General features: G+C 40.0%; 1 protein-coding gene across 1 annotated transcript; it reads left to right on the top strand.

Annotated features, from left to right (window-relative positions):
• Nucleotides 1–3,866: 3,866 nt before the first annotated feature.
• cavin1b (caveolae associated protein 1b) lies at nt 3,867–17,251 on the top strand. Its single transcript, XM_026924162.3, has 2 exons — nt 3,867–4,600; nt 14,535–17,251. Exons 1-2 carry the CDS (start codon nt 4,088–4,090, stop codon nt 15,381–15,383), a joined length of 1,362 nt encoding a protein of 453 aa, XP_026779963.1. The 5' UTR covers nt 3,867–4,087; the 3' UTR covers nt 15,384–17,251.
• The last annotated feature ends 3,497 nt before the right edge of the window (nt 17,252–20,748 follow it).

Here is a 20,748-nt window from a genome sequence, read left to right as displayed (position 1 = left end):
TCCGCAACACTCCATGCTGAGATGTTGCAGAGAGGCACTGTTTCCAGGTATCATGTTGTGTAGTCCACTGAAACTAATACAAAGCGATGCCCTCATCCAGTCCGTTCTAATGGCCTGATGAGGTCCATACCAATTCTTTCAAAGGTGGCCTCGATTAATGGAAGGGGGCGCAATGGCGCTTTTAGGGTGGCCGGCAGATTCACCAGCTGACATTCGTGACATGCCACATACCACCTGCAAATATCGCTGTGAATGCATGGCCAATGCTGCCTGGAATTACGTTTCCCTGCGGCTCTTTGGGACCAATAACTGGCTCATTTCTTCCTCTGTATGAGTGTCCTGCATCACTTGATATAATCTACCTTTAATAATTGCAAACTACGAGTGGGTTAGTGCAAGATTAGGTAAACTCACCTTCACCAATCCTGCATTTCCCAAAGCCTCATCCTGAACCAGGCTTTGGTGGATTGAGGTCTGGTTACAGCCAGAATCCACCAATGCGTGGTACGTACCCCCTTGCACACTCATCGGTATACAGTATGTCCCAGCTCAATCGGGGGTGGCCTGTTGCACGTCAGGGATCTGGAACAAGGTCCCCACCTCCATCGCGTTGGTCCTGGAAATGCCTGGGCTTCCTGAAATGCCAGCACACTGGCCCAGGCCTTACTCCCACACCTCTGGCCCCAGAGACACCAATCTGTGGGGAAGAAGAGGCAGACATAGGGACAGAAGGAGGGGGAGGGAAATCATGGGTTGGGGAACTGGTGCAGGGACAGGGGAAGCACCAGCAAGTGGAGCTGTTGGGGGGTGTGGTGGACTTGTTGCAAAATCACCTGCCTCAGGTCCGGGTACTCTAGCAGGTTCGCAACCAGAAGCCACGAGCTGGGCATCCCCCGACAATAGCAGCGGCAATCGGACCACCCACTGAGAGTCAGGCCAGCCCCATGCTTCCGTGGCATGCTCAAAAAGTTCCACAAATGCTTCCGGGTCGTCCTGTGGTTCCATTTAGGCCACTGCTGGAGTACCCATCAGCTGGAACAGGCTCTGGAGCACCCGCCGGTCCTCCACCTGGGCTTGGAGCAGGGTCTGGAAGCGCTGCTCCTGCTCCATGCACAGGTCGAGGACGGCCTGACGTTGGGTCTGGTGGATGCCTGGATGGGTCTGGTATCACTCCATGATAGCAGATCTTCCTCAGTCCTGGGTTTCGGCTCCATTGTAGCACTTCTCCTCGGTTAGTTCGGAAATGAGGAGACAGGAGGCAGGCTAGGGACAGCTCAAAAGGGCTCTTTATCCTCTTCCTTTTTTACTATCGCTTTTCAGTGAACTTATTTTATTACTAAAGACACACATACACACGCACATGGCTCTGTGGTGCTCAGCTCTCTCTCTCGAGGCTGTTGTCTCTCCCCCTTTATCCGTGCCACTGCTCACTGAAACACAGAACACTCGTTAGCCAAATTCTGCACAAGTATGTAATCCTTACCATTCAACATCTCCGGCTATGCCCTCCATTCACAAACCGCCACAAACCACCCCCTGTTTCCACAAATGGTATGATGCAGCTGATTGGAAGGAGGTGTGGAGCTCATTAGGAAAGTTTTGCTCATATGATGAAGAACTCACTTCACTGATTTCTTCAAGTGGCACTTGGTCTGTATTAAAATACAAAACCAAACTTTTGTAATAAAGCTTAAATTCAATTAAATATTATCCCCTCTGTCACTGTAATTATGTCAACATATTAACCAACTGTAAAATAATACCAATTCATCAAACATAAACTAAATATAAATATATAGTGTTTTACTGTTTTACTGTTTGATAATGGATTTACCTGACTATGGATAGAATACAACTCTTACAATAATTTCCAGCAAGTTCCATTACATAAGCAGAGTGTAAGCAGAATTTTTGTCAGGCTAAAAGCAAAACTTCTGTTTCCCCTGGACACCTTTTCTTTTCTCCTCTTTGCATGGTGTTTGTTCTCTGTGGAACCCAATTGTGGAAGCAGGGGTGTGGTCAAGTGACGGTTTGTGAATGGAGGGCAGAGCCGGAGAAAGTGAGTGGTAAGGATTACACACCTGTACGGGAATTTGCACTGGGAGATAAAGTGCTCCTTTTGCTACCCAAGTCAAGCTCTGAATTACTTGCAAAGCAGCAAAGACCCTTTGAGTTCACACGGTGAGTTGGAGAAGTCGACTATGAGGTCAGGAGAATGGATAGAGGCGATGCACTTCAACTATACCACCTCAATCTCCTAAAACCATGGAGAGAGGCGGTTCCTGTGGCTCTGGCGATGGTGGTTTCTGAGAGGGAGGAGCTGGGAGCGGAGGTAAGTTTAAAAAGTGCGGACCAATTCACCCCGTTACTCTTTGGAGACCACCTCTCACTGTCCCAGAGAGCACAAGTTACCAGGTTGCAGGAGGAATTTTCTGATGTGTTTTCACCTCTATCCAGATGCACGGATCTCATAGAACACCACATTGTGACTCCTCCATGTGTGGTTTGTACGTTACCTGAACACAAAAAATGTGGTTCAGGATGAACTCAAGGCTATGCTTGACATGGGGTTAGTAAAACAAGCACTTTATCTCCCAGTGCAAATTCCCATACAGGTATGTAATCCTTACCACTCACTTTCTTCAGCTCCGCCCTCCATTCACTAACCAGCCAATGACAATGACAATGCCCCCACTTCCACACCAATATTAGCCAAAGCATCTTGAAGTTTTTCAAACTTGTATTTAATTAGCACATTTTTGGCAGCTACACTTTCTATTGCTGTAAATATGATTATGATTACTTTTTTGCTGTTAATATGATTATAGGGCCAGTTGTATTGGAAGCTACATGCAGCACTTTCTGCAAGATAATATAACATAATATATTTGAACAGAATGAATTAGTTTGTTAAGACATTTTAGGCTGTTACTGTGACTGCTGCTGCCACTGCAATAGACATGATGGTTAACAAGAGAAATCGACTTCTGTTTTTGCATTTCTTGGAAATTAGAGATAGAAAAAAAAACATAATTTTCCCATAAAATGCATTGTTACATTGCTCCAGTATTCACGTTTTTATTGTTTATACAGTGGTTTTGTCCCACCCGACAAGTATTCTGAATAATTTGACTATATTCAAGATATTTTTACTTGCTAATATGTCATATTTTGCGTTGTGGCCCACGGCCTATTTGTAATGAATGGTATTAATGTAGGTAATCACTTACCTCTTTGTGTATATTCGGTTGTTTTCCCCATCCTTTTTTTGGTGTGACATGCTGTGCTTGAATGTATATGTACGTAAATATATTTACAAATAAATACATTAAGTGATCATTCACCTATCTGCCCTTGTTCTCATACACATATACATATAGTACTGATTTGTTAATTTTACTTAATTGCTTGAAGCTTTCTGGTGCAAAAAATATCTTATAAATGCCAGAAATATGTAGATTGTAAAGAAATTAATATGTTAATCTGTACTCGCTTTCCCATAACTTTCTCCACAATTACTGTGCTGTATGGAAAAACATTCCACGCCAAGCTGTGTCTGTGCCTGCCTGCCTCCGCTCCTGTCTACACATACCCCTGCTAACGATACCAAAAAAATCCCTATATTTGGCTTCCCCATACCAGACCACTTGGGTGGAGTAATGCTTTCTCAGACACACACACACACACACACACACACACACACACACAAACATATGCAAACATGCATATATGAGAGCAGGAAAGAAAGAAGGAGGGGGAGAGAGAGAGAGAGAGAGAGAGAGAGAGAGAGAGGCAGATGCAGGGGGAGGGAGAGAGACAAAGTGGGAGGGGAAAGAAGGAAATTTATTAGAAGGGTGTCCCAGAGCATTCGACCATTTGTGTTCCTGCACTCCTGCTGCACAGAGCCTTGAAAGCACAGAGTGTGAGCTGACAAGTGTGGTATTTCTCAGGAAAACAGCAGAAAGTGTTCAAACAAGAGGAAGCAACCCAAGGTAAACTCCAGAGCACACACAAGGACACATAAAAAGCTGAAAATCCCATCTCTTTCACTGCTCCATTCTTTTACCTGTGGTTTGAAACTTTTGTCATGGAAGTGCTAGAAGTCCCCAGCCTGCAGCCAGACACTGAGCAGCACAAGACCCTCACTGAGATCTCTGACGATGAGCTCAACCTTCCTCCCTCTGATGATGAGGAAGAGGCAACCACAGAGGCCAAATCAAAGGAAGTTGTGGAGAAAGAGGAGGCAGAGGAAGGAGACAAAGGCAATGGCCAGATGAATGGGGTGATGATCCTGGCTCTGCTGGATAAGATCATTGGTAGAGTAGACCAGATCCAGCAGACGCAGGCCGGCCTGGAGGCCCGGCAGCAAGAGATGGAGCGCTCGGTCACTGGGATTGAGGGGGAGCTCACCAAGTTAACCAAGAGTCACACTACCACAGCCAACTCGGTGAACAAGATGTTAGAAAAAGTGCGCAAAGTGAGCGTGAATGTGAAGACAGTGCGCAGTAACCTGGAGAAGCAGGGCAGCCAGATAAAGCGGCTAGAGAGCAATGAGAATGAGCTTCTCAAGAGGAGAAACTTTAAAGTCATGATTTACCAGGTGAGAAATGTGAAATATTGTTTAGTATTATATGTTTATATAAACATATTATCTATCTTTGGGTGTGATTCTCAATAAAGGTGAGAGTTAAAAGGAGTAAAGTATAACTATGTAAAATAATGTTATTATGTTAAATTAAATCAATTTACTTTGATAGTTTGTCTGATTGCATTTATGTGTTTATAGTCTCTATTTGGGGTTCTAGACACCAATCTATAAGAAAAATAAGAGAATATATAATGAATGTGGAAATCCTTGGACATGAACTTTGTCATGTGAAAAACATTCTGATCCTCCTGACCATTCCTTGTACCACACCCATTTCAGAAACAAACCCCCAAATACATTGATACACTTTGTTTAGAGATTCAATCATGCACATTTTTGACATAGCAACAGTAACGTTTCTTACTAGAAAGCAAAGAAAATGTTTGTGTCCCAGAGAATGTGTTTTGTGTGTTTTTATTCAAGATTTTTTATGAAATACCAAGAGTGATATGAAAAGTATGGGGGGAAGTGAAGTGGCTTGCAACAGTTTAATGTAGAGTAGAGAGCTGGGATAGAAGAGAGCGGCGAAGAAAAAAAAAAAGTAGTGACAAAGTGAAGCAAAAGCAAAGGTATGGTAAGGGAGAAATAGACAAAAAGAGTTTGCATTTAAGTAACAGCTGTCTTGGTTTGCCCAGGTTATATGTCTCTAGCTAGAATCTGAATGCTGTAATGTGTAATAGCTTACAGCTTTGCACAGTGACACAAGAACATTCAGAGTTTCCACATACTGACTCACACAGTGAGGGGAGGGGAATAGCAGCGTTGTAGAATTGGAAAAGCAGTAAACTCTAGTTTCTACATAACTTTGCTGATAGCCATGTTTGCCAGAAATCACATTTAATAACCACACTGGTTGTCTATACCTAATTTATGTCTTTGAATGTAAGCATATTTTATCACTTGGATAAGGAGAAATGCTTTCTTGAAGAAAATAGTAGCTGAATTGGAGAAGTTCTTTCCAGGATCAAATGGTTCCTCTCTGGCACATTATATAGTAGAAAACTCATTCATCCACTGAATCACTACTACTCTTATTTACTCATAGCTAGAAAAGTTGTGGTATTGGTGTAGGGATGGTATTAGGGCTTGGTCATTTAATGAAGCACATATTTACCAGGCTGATCCATCCCTCAGGCATCCTCCCTCCTTCACTCCTCTCTCTTCTGGTCTCATACCCCACCCACACACAGACAGTCTTGCTCTCACTGACAAGAATAATCCCCCACACCAACCATTCTTTATCTTTAACTTAATCTTTATACACTCCTTGTCAATACTATCTCTACAAATATAAACGCACTTCATTTTTTGACCATATCATTTATCATACACCTACTGCTATAGGAGATGGTGTCTTGTGATTAGTGGGAAGCATAGGGTAAAAACGAATAAAAAAGCTGGCATCTTGGCTACCATAAGCACATGCAGATATGCACACACACACACACACACACACTCTTATAGGAAGGAAAAGACACAGGGCCTGTAGAAGCTATAAATATATTTCATTGGATACTTGTATGATTGCTAGGGGGAGAGGACTGAGGGTCCTGTTTTCCTTTGTGGTTTATTTTTTGTGTTTGATCCAGGGCTACTAGCCAATCCTGATAGCTCATAAAGCAGCAGCACTCAGTGAAAACTTTGCTGCTCTGTTTGGACTTGGTTTATGGGACCATACATGGCTTTTACTTGGCACCTCTCACTGCTTAGTCTTTTTTTCCCAACCATTTTGTATGTACACCTCCTTCCATTCCCTGTTTTTCTGATTTACAGAGATGGCTCAAGAGTTTCTAGCCTGCTATTGCCAGAGCGGACTTTTAGCAGATAGCAGATCCACTTTGCAAATCTACAGTCTTCATTAGTTTGTTCATCTTTGTTTCTTTATCCTTATCTTTGAGGATTTATCGCAGAAACCTGTCTAAGGTTTTTGTTTTCCGTTGTTAGCATTCATAGCCTTTGCTATCACACAGTGCACTGTTTGCTTCTTAGATCTAGGGTTAACTTTAACTTACTGTGTGTTGCTGCCCAGCAACACCACTTACCCTCATTCTCCTCAACGGGTTGGGTTATTCCTCTGTATTATCTGCTCAGAGTTTTCCACATTCCTTTCTGTTTACTGACAGCAGGTCCGTGGCTAAGAGCTACTCATGGAATTGAGTAGGTTTCCATCTCTGTACACTGCTGGGCCTACCATGTTAGCCAGATTGCTAACACACAGCACTTGGGCTAGAGTCAGTTTCCCTCCATTTATGCAGACCTGCCAACCCTGGTGACAAATTATGCATAATTTTTTAAATTGTCCTTTCACAAATCCTTTCACTAGTCTGTAGTGTGCATATATATACAGGGTTATACAATAATACGATTGGTAATTATATACACAGTTATCTTTCCACAACACCAATTGTAACAGAATCCACTTTAACACAGTTTAATGATTTTAACGACAGCTTTAAGCAAGGTTTGGAAAGATGATGCACCAATAACATTCTAGTGAGAAGTTACAATATTGCATTACATAACACACACTGGCAATACATTAACCATTTTAATGTTAGCATTGGAACGATCACTCTAAAAGATCAGCTGATCAACATACTTCCTTGCTCAGAAGAAGAACAGTGGCTCATGTAGTTCATGCTGTGAAACCACAGGACTGCTTCATATCAGTGAATCATGCCTTTTTCCATGTTTAGATGGCCCCAGAACACGTTTCCTTTTTTTCTTCTGTTGTTTTTGATGGCTGTTTTTCTGCCTGTCTTTTATTGTATTATTTTAATGCTTATAGTTGTTGGTTGAGATTTTTTATTCTCTTCTATCTATTTCTATAACATAGTTATGTGAGAGGAATATTTCAGTACATAAGAATAATAGGGAAAGGGGTGTTTTGACAATTTAGGTATTTTCCAATGTATGGATTTTAATTAAAACTTTTTTTATGTCAACGTTATGTTGAGAATGGTAGGTGCACACACACTGACATTCCACATAGTTATAAATCTCTCTGTAGACACCACCCTCTCTCCTCTCTCATTGTTATTGGAAAGTATAACTCAGCTGCACCATGGCAACAGTGACTGTGGCTGGAAGCAGAGTCCTAAATCACAGGGCAGGATCGGGAAATGCCACAGTATTTGTTAAATGTTTTAAATTTCCGTACATGTATTCGGATTTAAACTCATGTGGGCAAGCTTTTTCTTTTCTTTTTATATTTTATATGTATGAAAAATACACTATGACCCTTGAAACACTGGAAAAAACAGATGTAGAAATGCCAGCAGTGATAGAATGGTGTGTGAATTCTGGCTCTGATCATTCCTCAACCTCAGCTACAAATAGAGATGTGTGCAGAACTGTTTTTTTATACTATATATACTATATGGCCAAAAGTATGTGCACACCTGAGTATTTAACATCCCATTTCAAAACCATGGGCATTATTATTAAGTTGTTTCCCCTTTGCTGCTATAACAGCCTCCACTTTTCTGAAAAGGCTTTCCACTAGATTTTGGATCATGGCTGTGGGTATGTGTGCCCATTCAGCCACAAGAGCACAAAAGGTTGGGCAATGATGGCAAGAACACCTGGAGTGAAGCTGGTGTTCCAGCTCATCCTAAAAGTGATCAGTGTAGTTAGGGTCAGGGCTCTGTGCAAGACACTCAAGTTCTTCCACTCCAACCATGTCTTTATGGACCTCACTTAGTGCATAGGCACACTGTCATACTGGAGCAGGTTTGGGCCTCTTAGTTCCAGTGAAAGGAAATCTTAATGCTACAGCATACAAAGACATTCTTGACAATTGTGTGTTTCCAATTTTGTGGCAACAGCTTAGGGAAGACCCACATGGGTGTGATGCTCAGGTGTCAACATACTTTTGGCTATATAGTGCATTATTTTTGTTTGTACTTGGCCGCAATATTTCTAACAATTTTAGTTTTTTATAAATACATTAGGAGCCTAATTTAAACCACCATGACCCTAATAGGTATATATAAATGAAGAACGCTATAAAGGCATCTTGCAACTGCACATATACTGTATGTATTAATGAATGTGGTCTTTGTTTGTCCCGCAAGCTTCATATCTGATTGCTTACTCACATCTGCATTAAAAAAAAAACCTCCTGCTTGTCCCCTGGGATTCCAGTCCTGATGCTCACCTCTAGTCTAGAACTTTTCTGACAAGCTTTCTTCCAAAAAGAAAAAAAAAGTGCAGTTCCTATTCATATATGTATTTGTATGTGTTTAGAACACATTATTTGTTCATTCTGAATAATGTATTCATATGTGGTTATAACCCAAAGTCATATGGTTATTGTTTCAGAACTGACAGTGACTAAGAGTCGTCTCTTTCCCACACAATGTAAATGTCTGTTTTTCAATGAACTATTTTCTTACAGCAGTTGTTTTTCTTTTACAATGTTTGTAGAAGATGGCATTAAGAACACAATCCCTCTCTCTCTCTCTCTCTCTCTCTCTGAGACACATATTATTTCCAGGCTTGATTGGATGATATAGCAACCAAGGAGGATTCCCTTCCCTGCCCCATATGTTGTATACCCAGACAATCCCCTAGTGTCCTTTGCTTGCCCAAAACACACACACACACACACACACACACACACACACACTGACAGAGGAGAGATTCCTCCCTTGCAATGGCACCGTGGCTGGTTGCAGTTAAACAGATGTAAAAGAACTCTTCATATGTGGCTAAAGAGAGGGCCCTCTGTTACCTAGTGGAAACCTTCCAGTATCTACACACACTCACCAACTAAAGTCGTTTTAAGTATTTTTCCACATCAGTTAAAAAAAAAAAAAACACCATACAAAAATCCATACCAAAATGATCAAACCCAATTTGTTGGCAGTGGGTCTTACCCTCTAAATAGTGAGGGTAAAAGAAAGAGAGGGATGGGGTAGATAAAAGAAGGTTTTTGCTGACTGGTAGGCTCGAAGCCAGCTGATCTAAGCTTATTGACATATAAACACACACACACGCACACAATGCAATAAACGGTCATATGTGCTCTAACATAACCATAATCTCTACTTCTGTCTGTGTTCCATGTTTCCTCTGTGTTCTATTCAGTTCACTCAAGGTAAAGTTGTAAGTAAAGGAAAGTAAAGTTGTCTGTTTTTGTTTATACAAGTTTTCTGAAACTGTGGTGATATTTCACTCCACCTAACTGCCACTGGACAAGCTTTAAGCTTTTTGGGTTCAGGTTCTGATTGATGAAGCCCCCCAGCTCCCATGTCAATGAAATGGATGGAAAGACTAGGTCTAAAGGGAAGGAAATTATGGTTAACTCAGTGTATTAGTGTGCAGTTTATAGCTGCCAGTTTATTGCTGGTGATGTCTAGTAGATAATCCATAGACTATCAGCTTGTCCCTAGTGCTATTGCCCATTCATATCCAGTCCATGAGTAATCTATACCTAAGGTTTATGATACATTGTTGAAGTTAACATGTTGAGAATCAGTCTGGTTTGTGACAGTCTATATATGGTTTGTTGACTGCAAGGTTTCAGTTAACACTATAAAGTGTTACTGAAACTTTGATGTTGGTTTCAGCACTTTTCGGTCATAAAATAAATATTGCTAGGTGCATGTTTGTGGAGAGAATTGTGTATGAATTGCTCTGAAAAGGGGAATGCAGTTTTATTAATTTTTTTTTTTTTTTTTAAAGTAATATTACAGGAATCTTGTTTTTTTATTGGCTACCCAGTACACTAAAGTATACAGGAGATTTGACTTCTTGTTGAGCTGCTGTTGTGCTTATAGACATTACATATTACAATAAGAAAATTAAGGGACAGACATTCCCTGACCTTCAGGTATATGTTGACAATTGTAAACAATATGGCTGCCACAGACCAGAATCCGTCAGGGATAGCGTTTGTTTGAGTTAAGCACTGTAATTCACAAATGCTTTTATGGATAGTCATGAAATTTGAAAGTTATTTTCAAATCATTTTCAAAACATTTGTCTCCACTTAAGCATATTATCCACAATTGAACTCTTCCTTAGTTTAATGCTAACTCTGACATGGTGAACTCCATATCAAATTGATTTGTTTTGTGAAAGAGGCTCTACAGACTGTTTATTTTTTTGGCCGATTGGCTGAGGTTGGAAGTTTAATGCTCTTATTTTCAGTGTCCCCTTTGCCTGGAAAACTATGTGCCTCACCAACCCTACCCCTCAGTGTTCTCAGGACCAAGTTTGTTTATCTTCCTGTCTATGAAGTGGAACAAAGAAACATTAATGAGAGGGGTGGGACTTTGGTTTCTGACTGGAGGAGGTGATTTCCTGACTTCCTGTTACATGTTTTCCATGTTCCTGTCCTTCCATTTCAGTTTTCTTGAAAGCATGCTGTTTAGCTGTCCCTGATACCATTACTGATACTAATTATTAATCCAAAATGGAAAGCTTATAGAAATCACAGCTTATAGAATGTCAGTGCTGCTTAGACCTGATGACACCTTCCTAATCCTACTCTGAAGAACAAACTTAATGTAATGATCAATTCAATTCAATTCAATACAAGACAAGACATGATACAATACATTTGTGATACAGCAAAAATTAGCATTGCTGAAAGTGTGCCTTACGTTTCTATTTTCAATTGATTAACACACGAAACACTATAAATGTACAATAATAGGAACTTAATAATGACACAGTGTTTGTGTGATCCATTCATCTCTTAGCAGCATATAACTAAATAAAAGCTGTGTGTTTGAATAGAACTAAATTAAACATGGCTAATTAAACATTAGCACTCCGGTAAAGAGAGGTAATTTGCAATGGTGTGCGGGGTTGCTAGGTCTCAACAAAATTTACACCTTAATTTTACCTCATACACACATTTTGTATTTAAAATGAATTAGGCAGAGTGATCACACTGGATATCAAGTAAATGGAGGCAAGTTAGCTTTGAAATAGTTGTGTGACTATTTATTTGCATCTCAGATTTTTCTATTTTCATTTGAGTATGCATGAGATAAAATGATAATGGTGACATACTGAGACATGGTTTGCACATGTCTCAAACACACCCATTGAGGAAAAAGTAACTATGTCCTTCAGGTATGTGTCTCTAGGTTCAGTCCAGGCTTTTTTGGGGAGTCTGGGGAATGAGTGCATCGATTTCCACCCATATAAATCCACCTCTGCTGAAAGATTCCACAAAGGCAGAGAAGTTATATCAAGCAACAACCATGCATAACACACAATCAGACTTTATATGACAATGTACAGGACAATGACGAAAATACAATGCATGCCTGTTTGTACTATTTCAATGTATTTGTAAAGCAGAATGATTCAGTGCAACACACCAGTGGAGAAAACAGTTGCTTCACAAATCAAAGGCTGTGTGCTGTGTACAGGAACTAGGGGCTTCCATGAATGGAATGCAAAGAATGAGAGTAGGGAGAAAGCCTGGGTGGGACAGATGTGGGTAGGGAAGAGAAGTAAAAGAAAAGACAACAAAAGAGACAGCTACTCTATAACTTAAACACCACTCCAGCTGTGTGTCCATAATCTGTATCATTGGAGTTTGTGTGTGGGTATGTATAATGGCTTCTGTCTTGTCAGTTCAAAAAGCTGGGTTTCTCTTTTTGCTTTCAGACCTGTTTGATTTTACCCTTCATGTGTATGTGCATGTCTCTGCATGTGTGTGTGTGTGTGTGTGTGTGTGTGTGTGTGTGTGTGTGTGTGTGTAAGATTGCTATCACATGCAAGGCAAACCTTGAACAATAGGGCCATTAAGAAGAAAAAAATAGAAACAAGACATTTAACGTTTTGGCAGCACTTGCTCAAGGACAGATCTGTTATACGCTTTAAAAGCAGCCTCTGTCCAGAGAATAGAAATATGACAGTGTAACGGAGATGCAGGAAGGTGAATGAAGACATAGTTCAAATAGAGAATGAGAACAACGAGATATACACCAGTAAGCCATAACATTAAAACCACCTGCATAATATTGTGTAGATCCCCCTTGTGCCCCAAAACAGCTCTGACCCGTTAAGACGTGAGTGTACTTGGTCTGCAACAGTGGTTTGATAGGTGGTATGACCAGGCCACCTTCTACCATTGTTCCCTGGTCCAGTACTGATGCTCACGTGCCATTGTAGGCTCTTTTTGGTGGATGGGGTCAGCATGGGCACTCTGACTAGTCTGTGGCTATGCAGCCCCATACACAGCAAGCTGCGATGCACTGTGTGTTCTGACACCTTTCTATCATAGCCAGCATTAACTTTTTCAGCAATTTTTCAGCTAGAGTAGCACTTTGTTAGATCAGACCAGATGGGCTAACCTTGGGCGCCGATGACCCTGTCGCCAGTTCAGAAGTTGTCCTTCCTTGGACCACTTTTGGTAGGTACTAATCACTGCATACCGGGAACACCTGCCATTTTGGAGATGCCCTGACCCAGTCACCTAGCCATCACAATTTGGCCCTTGCCAAAGTCACTCAGATCCTTACAGTTGCCATTTTTCCTGCTTCCAACATATCAACTTCAAGAACTGACTGTTCACTTGCTGAATAAAATATCCCACCCCTTGACTGGTGCCATTGTTACGAGATAATCAATGTTATTCACTTCACCTGTCAGTGGTTTTAATGTTATGGCTGATCGGTGTATGCATGCTATACTACAGCATTACTACATTACTACAGTACTACACATTTTAAAACAAACAAACAAACAAAAAACCCACAACACCCCAAGGGGCCCCAATGTTTGTGCCCAATTGCTTATATGGTCTAATGCAGAAATTCTCTCTTACAATCATGCAGGAAAAAACTCGTTACAATCAGGGACCCCATTAATTGTAAACAAAAATCACAGACCTCTTCAGTACAGATTTATTTTTACATTTATATAAACCCCTTTTTTATTTCTGCACCCATAAAACTCATTTTATTAAAAAAAATGCCATTAGATTACATCATAATTACTTTGATACGGTTGGGTTGTTACCACCACTGTAATAAAATAAACAAAAGATCACAGACCCCTTGGCTATATTTCACAGACTGCTGGGGGTCACTGGAGAACCATTTTGAGAACCATGGGCCTAATTAACAAGCTTGCTATGCGTAGTAATACATTTGTCACAGATGGAAGTTAAAAAGCTTCAGGCTTTTCCAGACCCTATGGAGACATGAGTGTAGTAAACATCTTGAAGTATAGTAAATATTTTTGAGAGTAGTTTTATGTGAGACTGATGTCAGTGTCAATGAGTTAATGTCACAATGTCAATGTCAGTGAGTTAATATTGGAAAAAAATGTAAATGTAATTGAAAGATCCATACTGTATATTTACAATATGTGTGTGTTTTTTTATGGTATTAATATCTGTCAGGGATTTTGCAGAGGCAGCAGTGGATGCAAGTGCAGATTTATTGAAATAAAGTGCAAAACAATCAACAAAACAGTGAAAACAAGGATCATGAACATAAACATTGGATACTAAGAAAAACACATAGACCTAGAGCTAGGCTGAGGCACACACAATAAGACATGAACACAACAACAAAAGCTTGATACTGAGGTTCAGAAACACTAGAACTTATATAGGGGTGATAATGTGGGTGAGATAAGACACAGTTGAGCGTGATTAGGACATGCGATTTACTGGGGCTGCTGGGAAGTGTAGTTCAGTGCCCTATAGGCACTGCTATGACAATATCTATGAACATTCTAATATTTTAGAGACTATTTACTTGTCCAATATGCATATTTACACATGTTAAAAACAAATGAGACCTTTTAATTTTTTTGTTTTTCTTACAAAGGTTAATGTGTAAGGAAGGAAAACTGTATACAGTCTATTCATTTACAAATCGTATACAAATTTGTCTGTGTGCTACTATAGGATGAGGTGAAACTTCCCTCTAAGACCACAGTGGCCAAGTCCCTGAAAGTGCCCCAGCCAGCAGAGGGTGAGGGCGAGCTGGAGCTCAAAGCTGCTATGGAGGAGGGTGAAGAGGCTGGAGGAGAGAAGGCTCATCTAGACCTGTCGTCTGATGAAGAAGAAGTAGAGATTGAGGAGACCATTGAAGAGACCCGAGCAGAACGCATCAAACGCAGCAGCCTTCAACGGGTTCAAAATATCAAAACAGTCTTCTCCAAGGAAAAGATGGAGAAAACCAAACAAAAGACGAAGGAGAACCTTGAGAAAACCAAGCAAAAAACCAAAGAGAACTTGGAGAAGACACGAATGAAGACCAAAGAAAACTTGGAAAAAACCAAGCAAAAGACCAAAGAGAACTTGGAGAAGACTAGGCAGAAGACACGGGAGAACCTGGAAAAGACACGCCACAACATTGAGAAGAAAATGGGCAAGCTCAGCACTCGTATGTCTGTCAACCCAGAGCGTAAAGAGAAGCTGAAAAGCTCGCAGAAGAAGATGGTGAAGTCTTTCACGCCTGATCACACCATTTATGCTCGGTCAAAAACTGCTGTGTATAAGGTACCACCATTCACCTTTCATGTGAAGAAAATCCGTGAAGGGGAGGTGGAAATCCAAGGCACAGAAATGGTGGAAGTGGGTGGGGAAACAGAGGAAGTAGAGAATGGAGTAATGGAGGGAGGAGAGGAAGAAGAGATGGAGATGGAGGGAGGAGAGATGGGAGAGATGGAGGAGAGTGCTGAGATGCTGGAGACAGGAGAAGATTCGGAGCTGGTGCTTGCAGAGCAGGATCATGATAGAGACAGTGACTAGATGGCGTGTGTGTGTGTGTGTGTGTGTGTGTGTGTGTGTGTGTGTAAGGGGCGTAAGCTGGGAGACTGCTGTATACTGCAGATTCAGGTATTAGAGGTTGTTCATAGATGTTCATATGATTCATAGGAATCATAGGTGTGGGTGTATGAGTATTTGTGTGTGTGTGTGTGTGTGTGTGTGTGTGTGTGTGTGTGCATGTGTATGTGTGTGTGTCTGTGTCTGTGTCCATGAAGAAAAGATGAGAGGAAGAAAAGATGAGAAGTCTCACCATGGTTGTAGACAAGTTAAAGTCTCATTTCAAATGATTGTTGACAGTACAAGGTTTGGCCTATATACTAGTTTAGGTAAGCTGATTGCTCAGCTAATTTGCAGCAAGTTTGGGGTAAGGACTCAGTGAAATGGCAACAAGTTCGTTAAGAAGTGTAAGCCAAAACATAAGGATCATGACATTTGTAAAAATATGTTTAAAGAAAAACATTCATTGTTAATTAATGTACTAACAACACACATACTTATCTACAGCTAGTCTAGTTAGCAAACACTGTTTGACTTAATATACGAACATGTTTCACTTATGCAAGAGAGGAAAACCAACAAATTCTTCTAATATTTTGCGTATATTCATATCAGAAATTTCTGTTTAATATTATTTCTTTATTTTTGGAGACACAGTTACTGCATTCTTTTGTTACACTGAAATTTTGTTATGTTTTATTAATCTATATCAATCTACATGTTACATTAATGATTTTAACCACCAGCCCCATGTGGCTGCTTGGCACATTTCTATTAGAGCAATCATCACCACAGCACTATGATCTCCTAACAATACAAATCCCACAAACACAACAATATGAATTTTAAAGTCTTGATGACTCTTAGTAAAGACATTCTGTTGGTCTTGGTGCCTATTCCTATCTGTGTTATAACTGAGACTGATATTAAAAATTTTTTTACAAAGAGTTGGCTGAGGACTAGAATATTTGAGGAAAAAAATAGACATTAATTTAATTTAAGTGTTGGATTTATGTTAAAACCAGGGTGTCTTCAGTGGGAAAATTTAATAGTATTTCAAAATATTGTAAACTGAAGAACAAAAAATATATCTGTGTCCTTTCCATTTTTAAAAGAAGTTTCTACATAATTTCTACTTCTTCTAATGTTACCATTATCTATTGATGAAGCACTTATGTATTTTGTGTATTTCTCACAAAAATAGTCTGTTTACTTACTACGGTTCATCAACTTGATGTTTTTTCTGATGAGGTAAAAAGGTAAATTTGGGGAAAATATATGGGAAAATTTAAGGGGAATAAAAAAAAAGCTATTTGCTTTTGAAAATGTAGTGATATAAAAAGTGAAGCTGACAAACATTTGTACTTCAATAAAGTAGAAGTATTACCAAAATGTACTTAAGCATGATATGCATAAATAGTATTTCTATTTTATTTTATACACCACTGCTGCCAATATACAGTAACAGTAAGTCTCTGTTCCAGTCATGTGGACAACATGCACTACTTATTTTAATCCCTATTTAGGTGCTGAGTCTGGAGTATTAGAGCACAAACAAAATGTGCATTGCATGGAGTTCCACAGGACTGTGAACGTGTACCACTGCATTATGGAGAACATTTTGTAATTTTAATCTTTGAAAGCATCACCAAGCCACCTTTATCTTTTATTTCTGTTAATTAGTCACCATTCATCTTTCCTAGTTGCCAAATACCGTATTTACCTTTTCACATTTTAGATGTGCACATTTTACTTTGTTTAGTCTATATTTTGCTTTGCAACTGATATGTATGTATCTCAGAATGTCTCACTGCATACTAATATGTTAATAAAAGCAGACTCATTCACATTCAGTATTGTTCAATTTTAGTGAAAGTCACATTATATCACTGCTTTCTATTGGTTCATAGTCTAGATCAAACTGTGGCACCATCACTTTGCATGAAGGTTGGAGGGGTTCCACATTTTTAAATGAAGTTTTGACTAGTTTACACGTTCCCAACCAGTCCCAGCTGAACAGGTGATGGTGCTACATATACAGTTAGGGTTGACCTAGAAAGCAAACTCTACAAAAACTCTGAAACATTGTTCACGGTGCAAATTCAGGGATTTATGCCCCGTGTTTCACATTGTTTCAACCTGACCACTACAAGCAACAAGCAAGTAGATGGAGCATGCATGCTCATAAGAGTGTGTTAGACCCTTCATAATTTTGCCAGTACACTGGAGTCACTCCCAAGTGCCAGACCCAAAATTTCAAGGTGCGTGATCTACTTTGCCACAGTGACCTAGCAAACATTGAGTGCCCATCAGTAACATCAGTGACAGGCAGAACCATGGTGTGTTCAGTCAGAATGGGGCTATTAACAACACTATTTGCATAGTCTGTTGGTTACCCTGCAGTGTCATCCATACCAGTGAGAGTGGCAGGGTTGTAGGCCAATAGTGTGCCAGTGCCCAAAGCTTCCATCAGATCGACTTCTTCTCTGCTGTAGGTGTTCCAAATTAGCCAAACAACCTGAGCCACCGATTAGCCAAATTAGCCAAACCACCTTGTGAATTTGCCAAACACCAGGCACAGGCATGCGTAGCCTGAGTATGTAGGCAGCCAACATCAATATTGCTTGTGATTTTGTGCTCCTGTTTTGTCTGTACTAGAGATTCCTGAAAATGTAGAATTGCAGCTTTCAAGGATGTTTACATGCTGATTTCAAACCTCAGGAGAAAACATGCACTAGACCAACAATGCACATAAACATTCTCATGTCACTACTACTGACATATGCCTTTGTCATATGGCTGACAGACTCTGACCATTCGGCGAAAACTGAAATGATCTTAGGAGTAGCATTCCCAGTTTTTCTGCTGGATTTGCTGCTGCTGACATCCCAGCTAGACATAGACATTCTGTGGCCACTTGCAATTTCCGGACTGCATTCATAATTGAGATGGTTCTGTCTTCTGTCAAGAAGGCTTACATTTCATGCCAATGTAATTCATGTAATTCATTACATGATTGGAAGCCCATCAAAGTTTCACAGTAATGAGTCTCCTTATATGTATATGTACACAAACTCAGGAGCTCTGATAGGATGCAAACTTATATCCAAACTAAATGGATTTTCATGAATGCAATCCAATCCAATCAGCCAATTATGTGGGGGCAGCACAATGCATAAATCCATACTGATACATAGCACCTCAGTTATTGTTCACATTAAAAAATCATAATGTGATCTCAGTGACTTTGGCCATGGCATAATTGTTGGTGTAAGACAGCCTTGTTTGAGTATTTCTGAAACTACTGATCTCCTGGGACTTTCACAGACAACAATATCTAGAGTTTACACAGAATGGTGAGGAAAACAAAAACATCCAGAAAGTGGATCCAGAAGGCTACGGTAAATCAAATAACCACTCTTTACTGTGGCCAGCAGAAAAGCACCTCAGAATGCACACTACATGAACCTTGAAGTGGATGGGCTACAACAGCAGAAGACCACACCTGATTCCAATCTTGTCAGCTAAGAACAAGAATCTGAGGTAATAATGGGCACAAACTCATCCAAACTGGACAGTTGAAGATTGGCAAAATGTCACCTGTTTTTTTTTCCAATCTTCAACTCTATCTGTTTATCAGTATCAGCATTATATGCATTGTGCTGCTGCCACATGGTAGACAGCTTGGATAATTGCATGTATTAGCAGGTGTATGGTTATGCAACTCAGTACAGTTGGGTGACCAGAACTTACGTTTCCAGTATTTATTTTTGGCCATTCTTGAATCAAAATGATAACAAAAGATCAGCTGATTCTTTTCAGGCAAAGATACACTATATGGTGAAAGAATGTCACTACTTTGTCTGGATGTTTTGTTTGAACACAAAGTGCATTGTCCTTAACCATTACGGGACAAAAGCTTCTCTCCCTCTCTCTCCCTCTTTCTCTGTCTCTCTGTTGAGCTACACATGCTACTCCTGAGACACCAGTGATCCTGACCCCTTCTGCTCTCCGGATCTGCCTGATCTATCCTAGCCTATGATGCCCTACTTCTGGTTGGAGTTCTCATCAGTTGAGATCACTCGCTGCTGCTGGGGGTGGCCCCACATGGACAGCCTGAAGATCATTGGGATATCGGGGGATGGTGCCACTTGGAGGCCATGGAGATGGCTTGGGGATCTCATATGGGGAGTTGTCCTGTGATGGCTTGGGACTGCGATTGCTGTGGTGGCTTTGGAGCTATGGTTGCTGTGAGCTGTTTTGCACCCAGGTGTCCATCAGTGGACAGTGGATAGGTTCAACAAACCGGACTTTATGTGAAAACTGTAATGAATTTACTGGTTGCAGAATTGCACTATATGTCCATGTAGTACACAGTTATAGAAGGGATTTATTTATAATTGCACTATCTGTTATCACCCAGATGATGATGGGTTCCCTTTTGAGTCTGGTTCCTCTATGAGGTTTCTTCCTCATATCATCTCAGTGAGTTTTTCATTGCCAACATCGCCTCTGGCTTGCTCATTAGTAATAAATTCATATATTTACAATTTATTTTGATTTAATTTAATTTAATTTGAATGTATATGTTTCTGTAAAGCTGCTTTGTGACAACGTCCGGTGTTAAAAGCACTATACAAATAAAATTAAATTGAATTGAAATTGTAAGCATGTGTGTGTGTTTTATATATATATATATACACTGTATATATATATATATATATATATATATATATATATATATATAGATAGATAGATAGATAGATAGATAAAGCTGAATCTAATCTTATGTGTGTGGGTGTGTGTGTGTATGTGTGTGTGTGTTCCAAAAGTCTCCACACATAGGAAAATTTAACACTTTTTAGCAAAAGTTTTCAGACTTAGTTTATATATGTATTGGAATCATTCTCATGGCTGGATCGGGAAGCTGTCACAAGGTTGCGATGGACTTTAACAGGAAACATGTTAAGCACATCACACGCGACACTGTTGCCAAACTTATTATCAAAAACTGGAAGTGTTGTGGACCAACTGAGAAGTGGACGTCCATGAACATCCACTGACGAAGGCACAACCGACATGGTACTGGCATACTTTGTCCCCTATATATTTTTTTTTTTCTAGAAATTGTTTCCCATACTATTTTTTAACAAATATTATTAATATTAAATATCACAGAAATTAATATTAGTAACTGTAGTAACTGACAGTGGGATTTGTTTCATTTTCATTTTGACTAAACAGCCAAGTGTAGGTAGCATACATCCACACATAGGGGGCACCCTTTCATCACTATACTCTTACAGTGACCTGAAGGATGCAGCCTGTTACATCACACAGGTTAAAGCCC

The sequence above is a fragment of the Pangasianodon hypophthalmus genome, chromosome 22 (assembly GCF_027358585.1).
Source record: "Pangasianodon hypophthalmus isolate fPanHyp1 chromosome 22, fPanHyp1.pri, whole genome shotgun sequence".
Taxonomy (NCBI): Eukaryota; Metazoa; Chordata; class Actinopteri; order Siluriformes; family Pangasiidae; genus Pangasianodon; species Pangasianodon hypophthalmus.
Note: the sequence above shows the minus strand (reverse complement) of the source record. Positions and strands in the feature narration are given on the sequence as shown.

Coding starts and splice junctions, on each gene's coding strand:
- cavin1b (XM_026924162.3), top strand. CDS start 4,088: ATGGAAGTGCTAGAAGTCCCCAGCCTGCAGCCAGACACTGAGCAGCAC. Junction 4,601..14,534: donor TTAAAGTCATGATTTACCAG/GTGAGAAATGTG, acceptor GTGCTACTATAG/GATGAGGTGAAACTTCCCTC.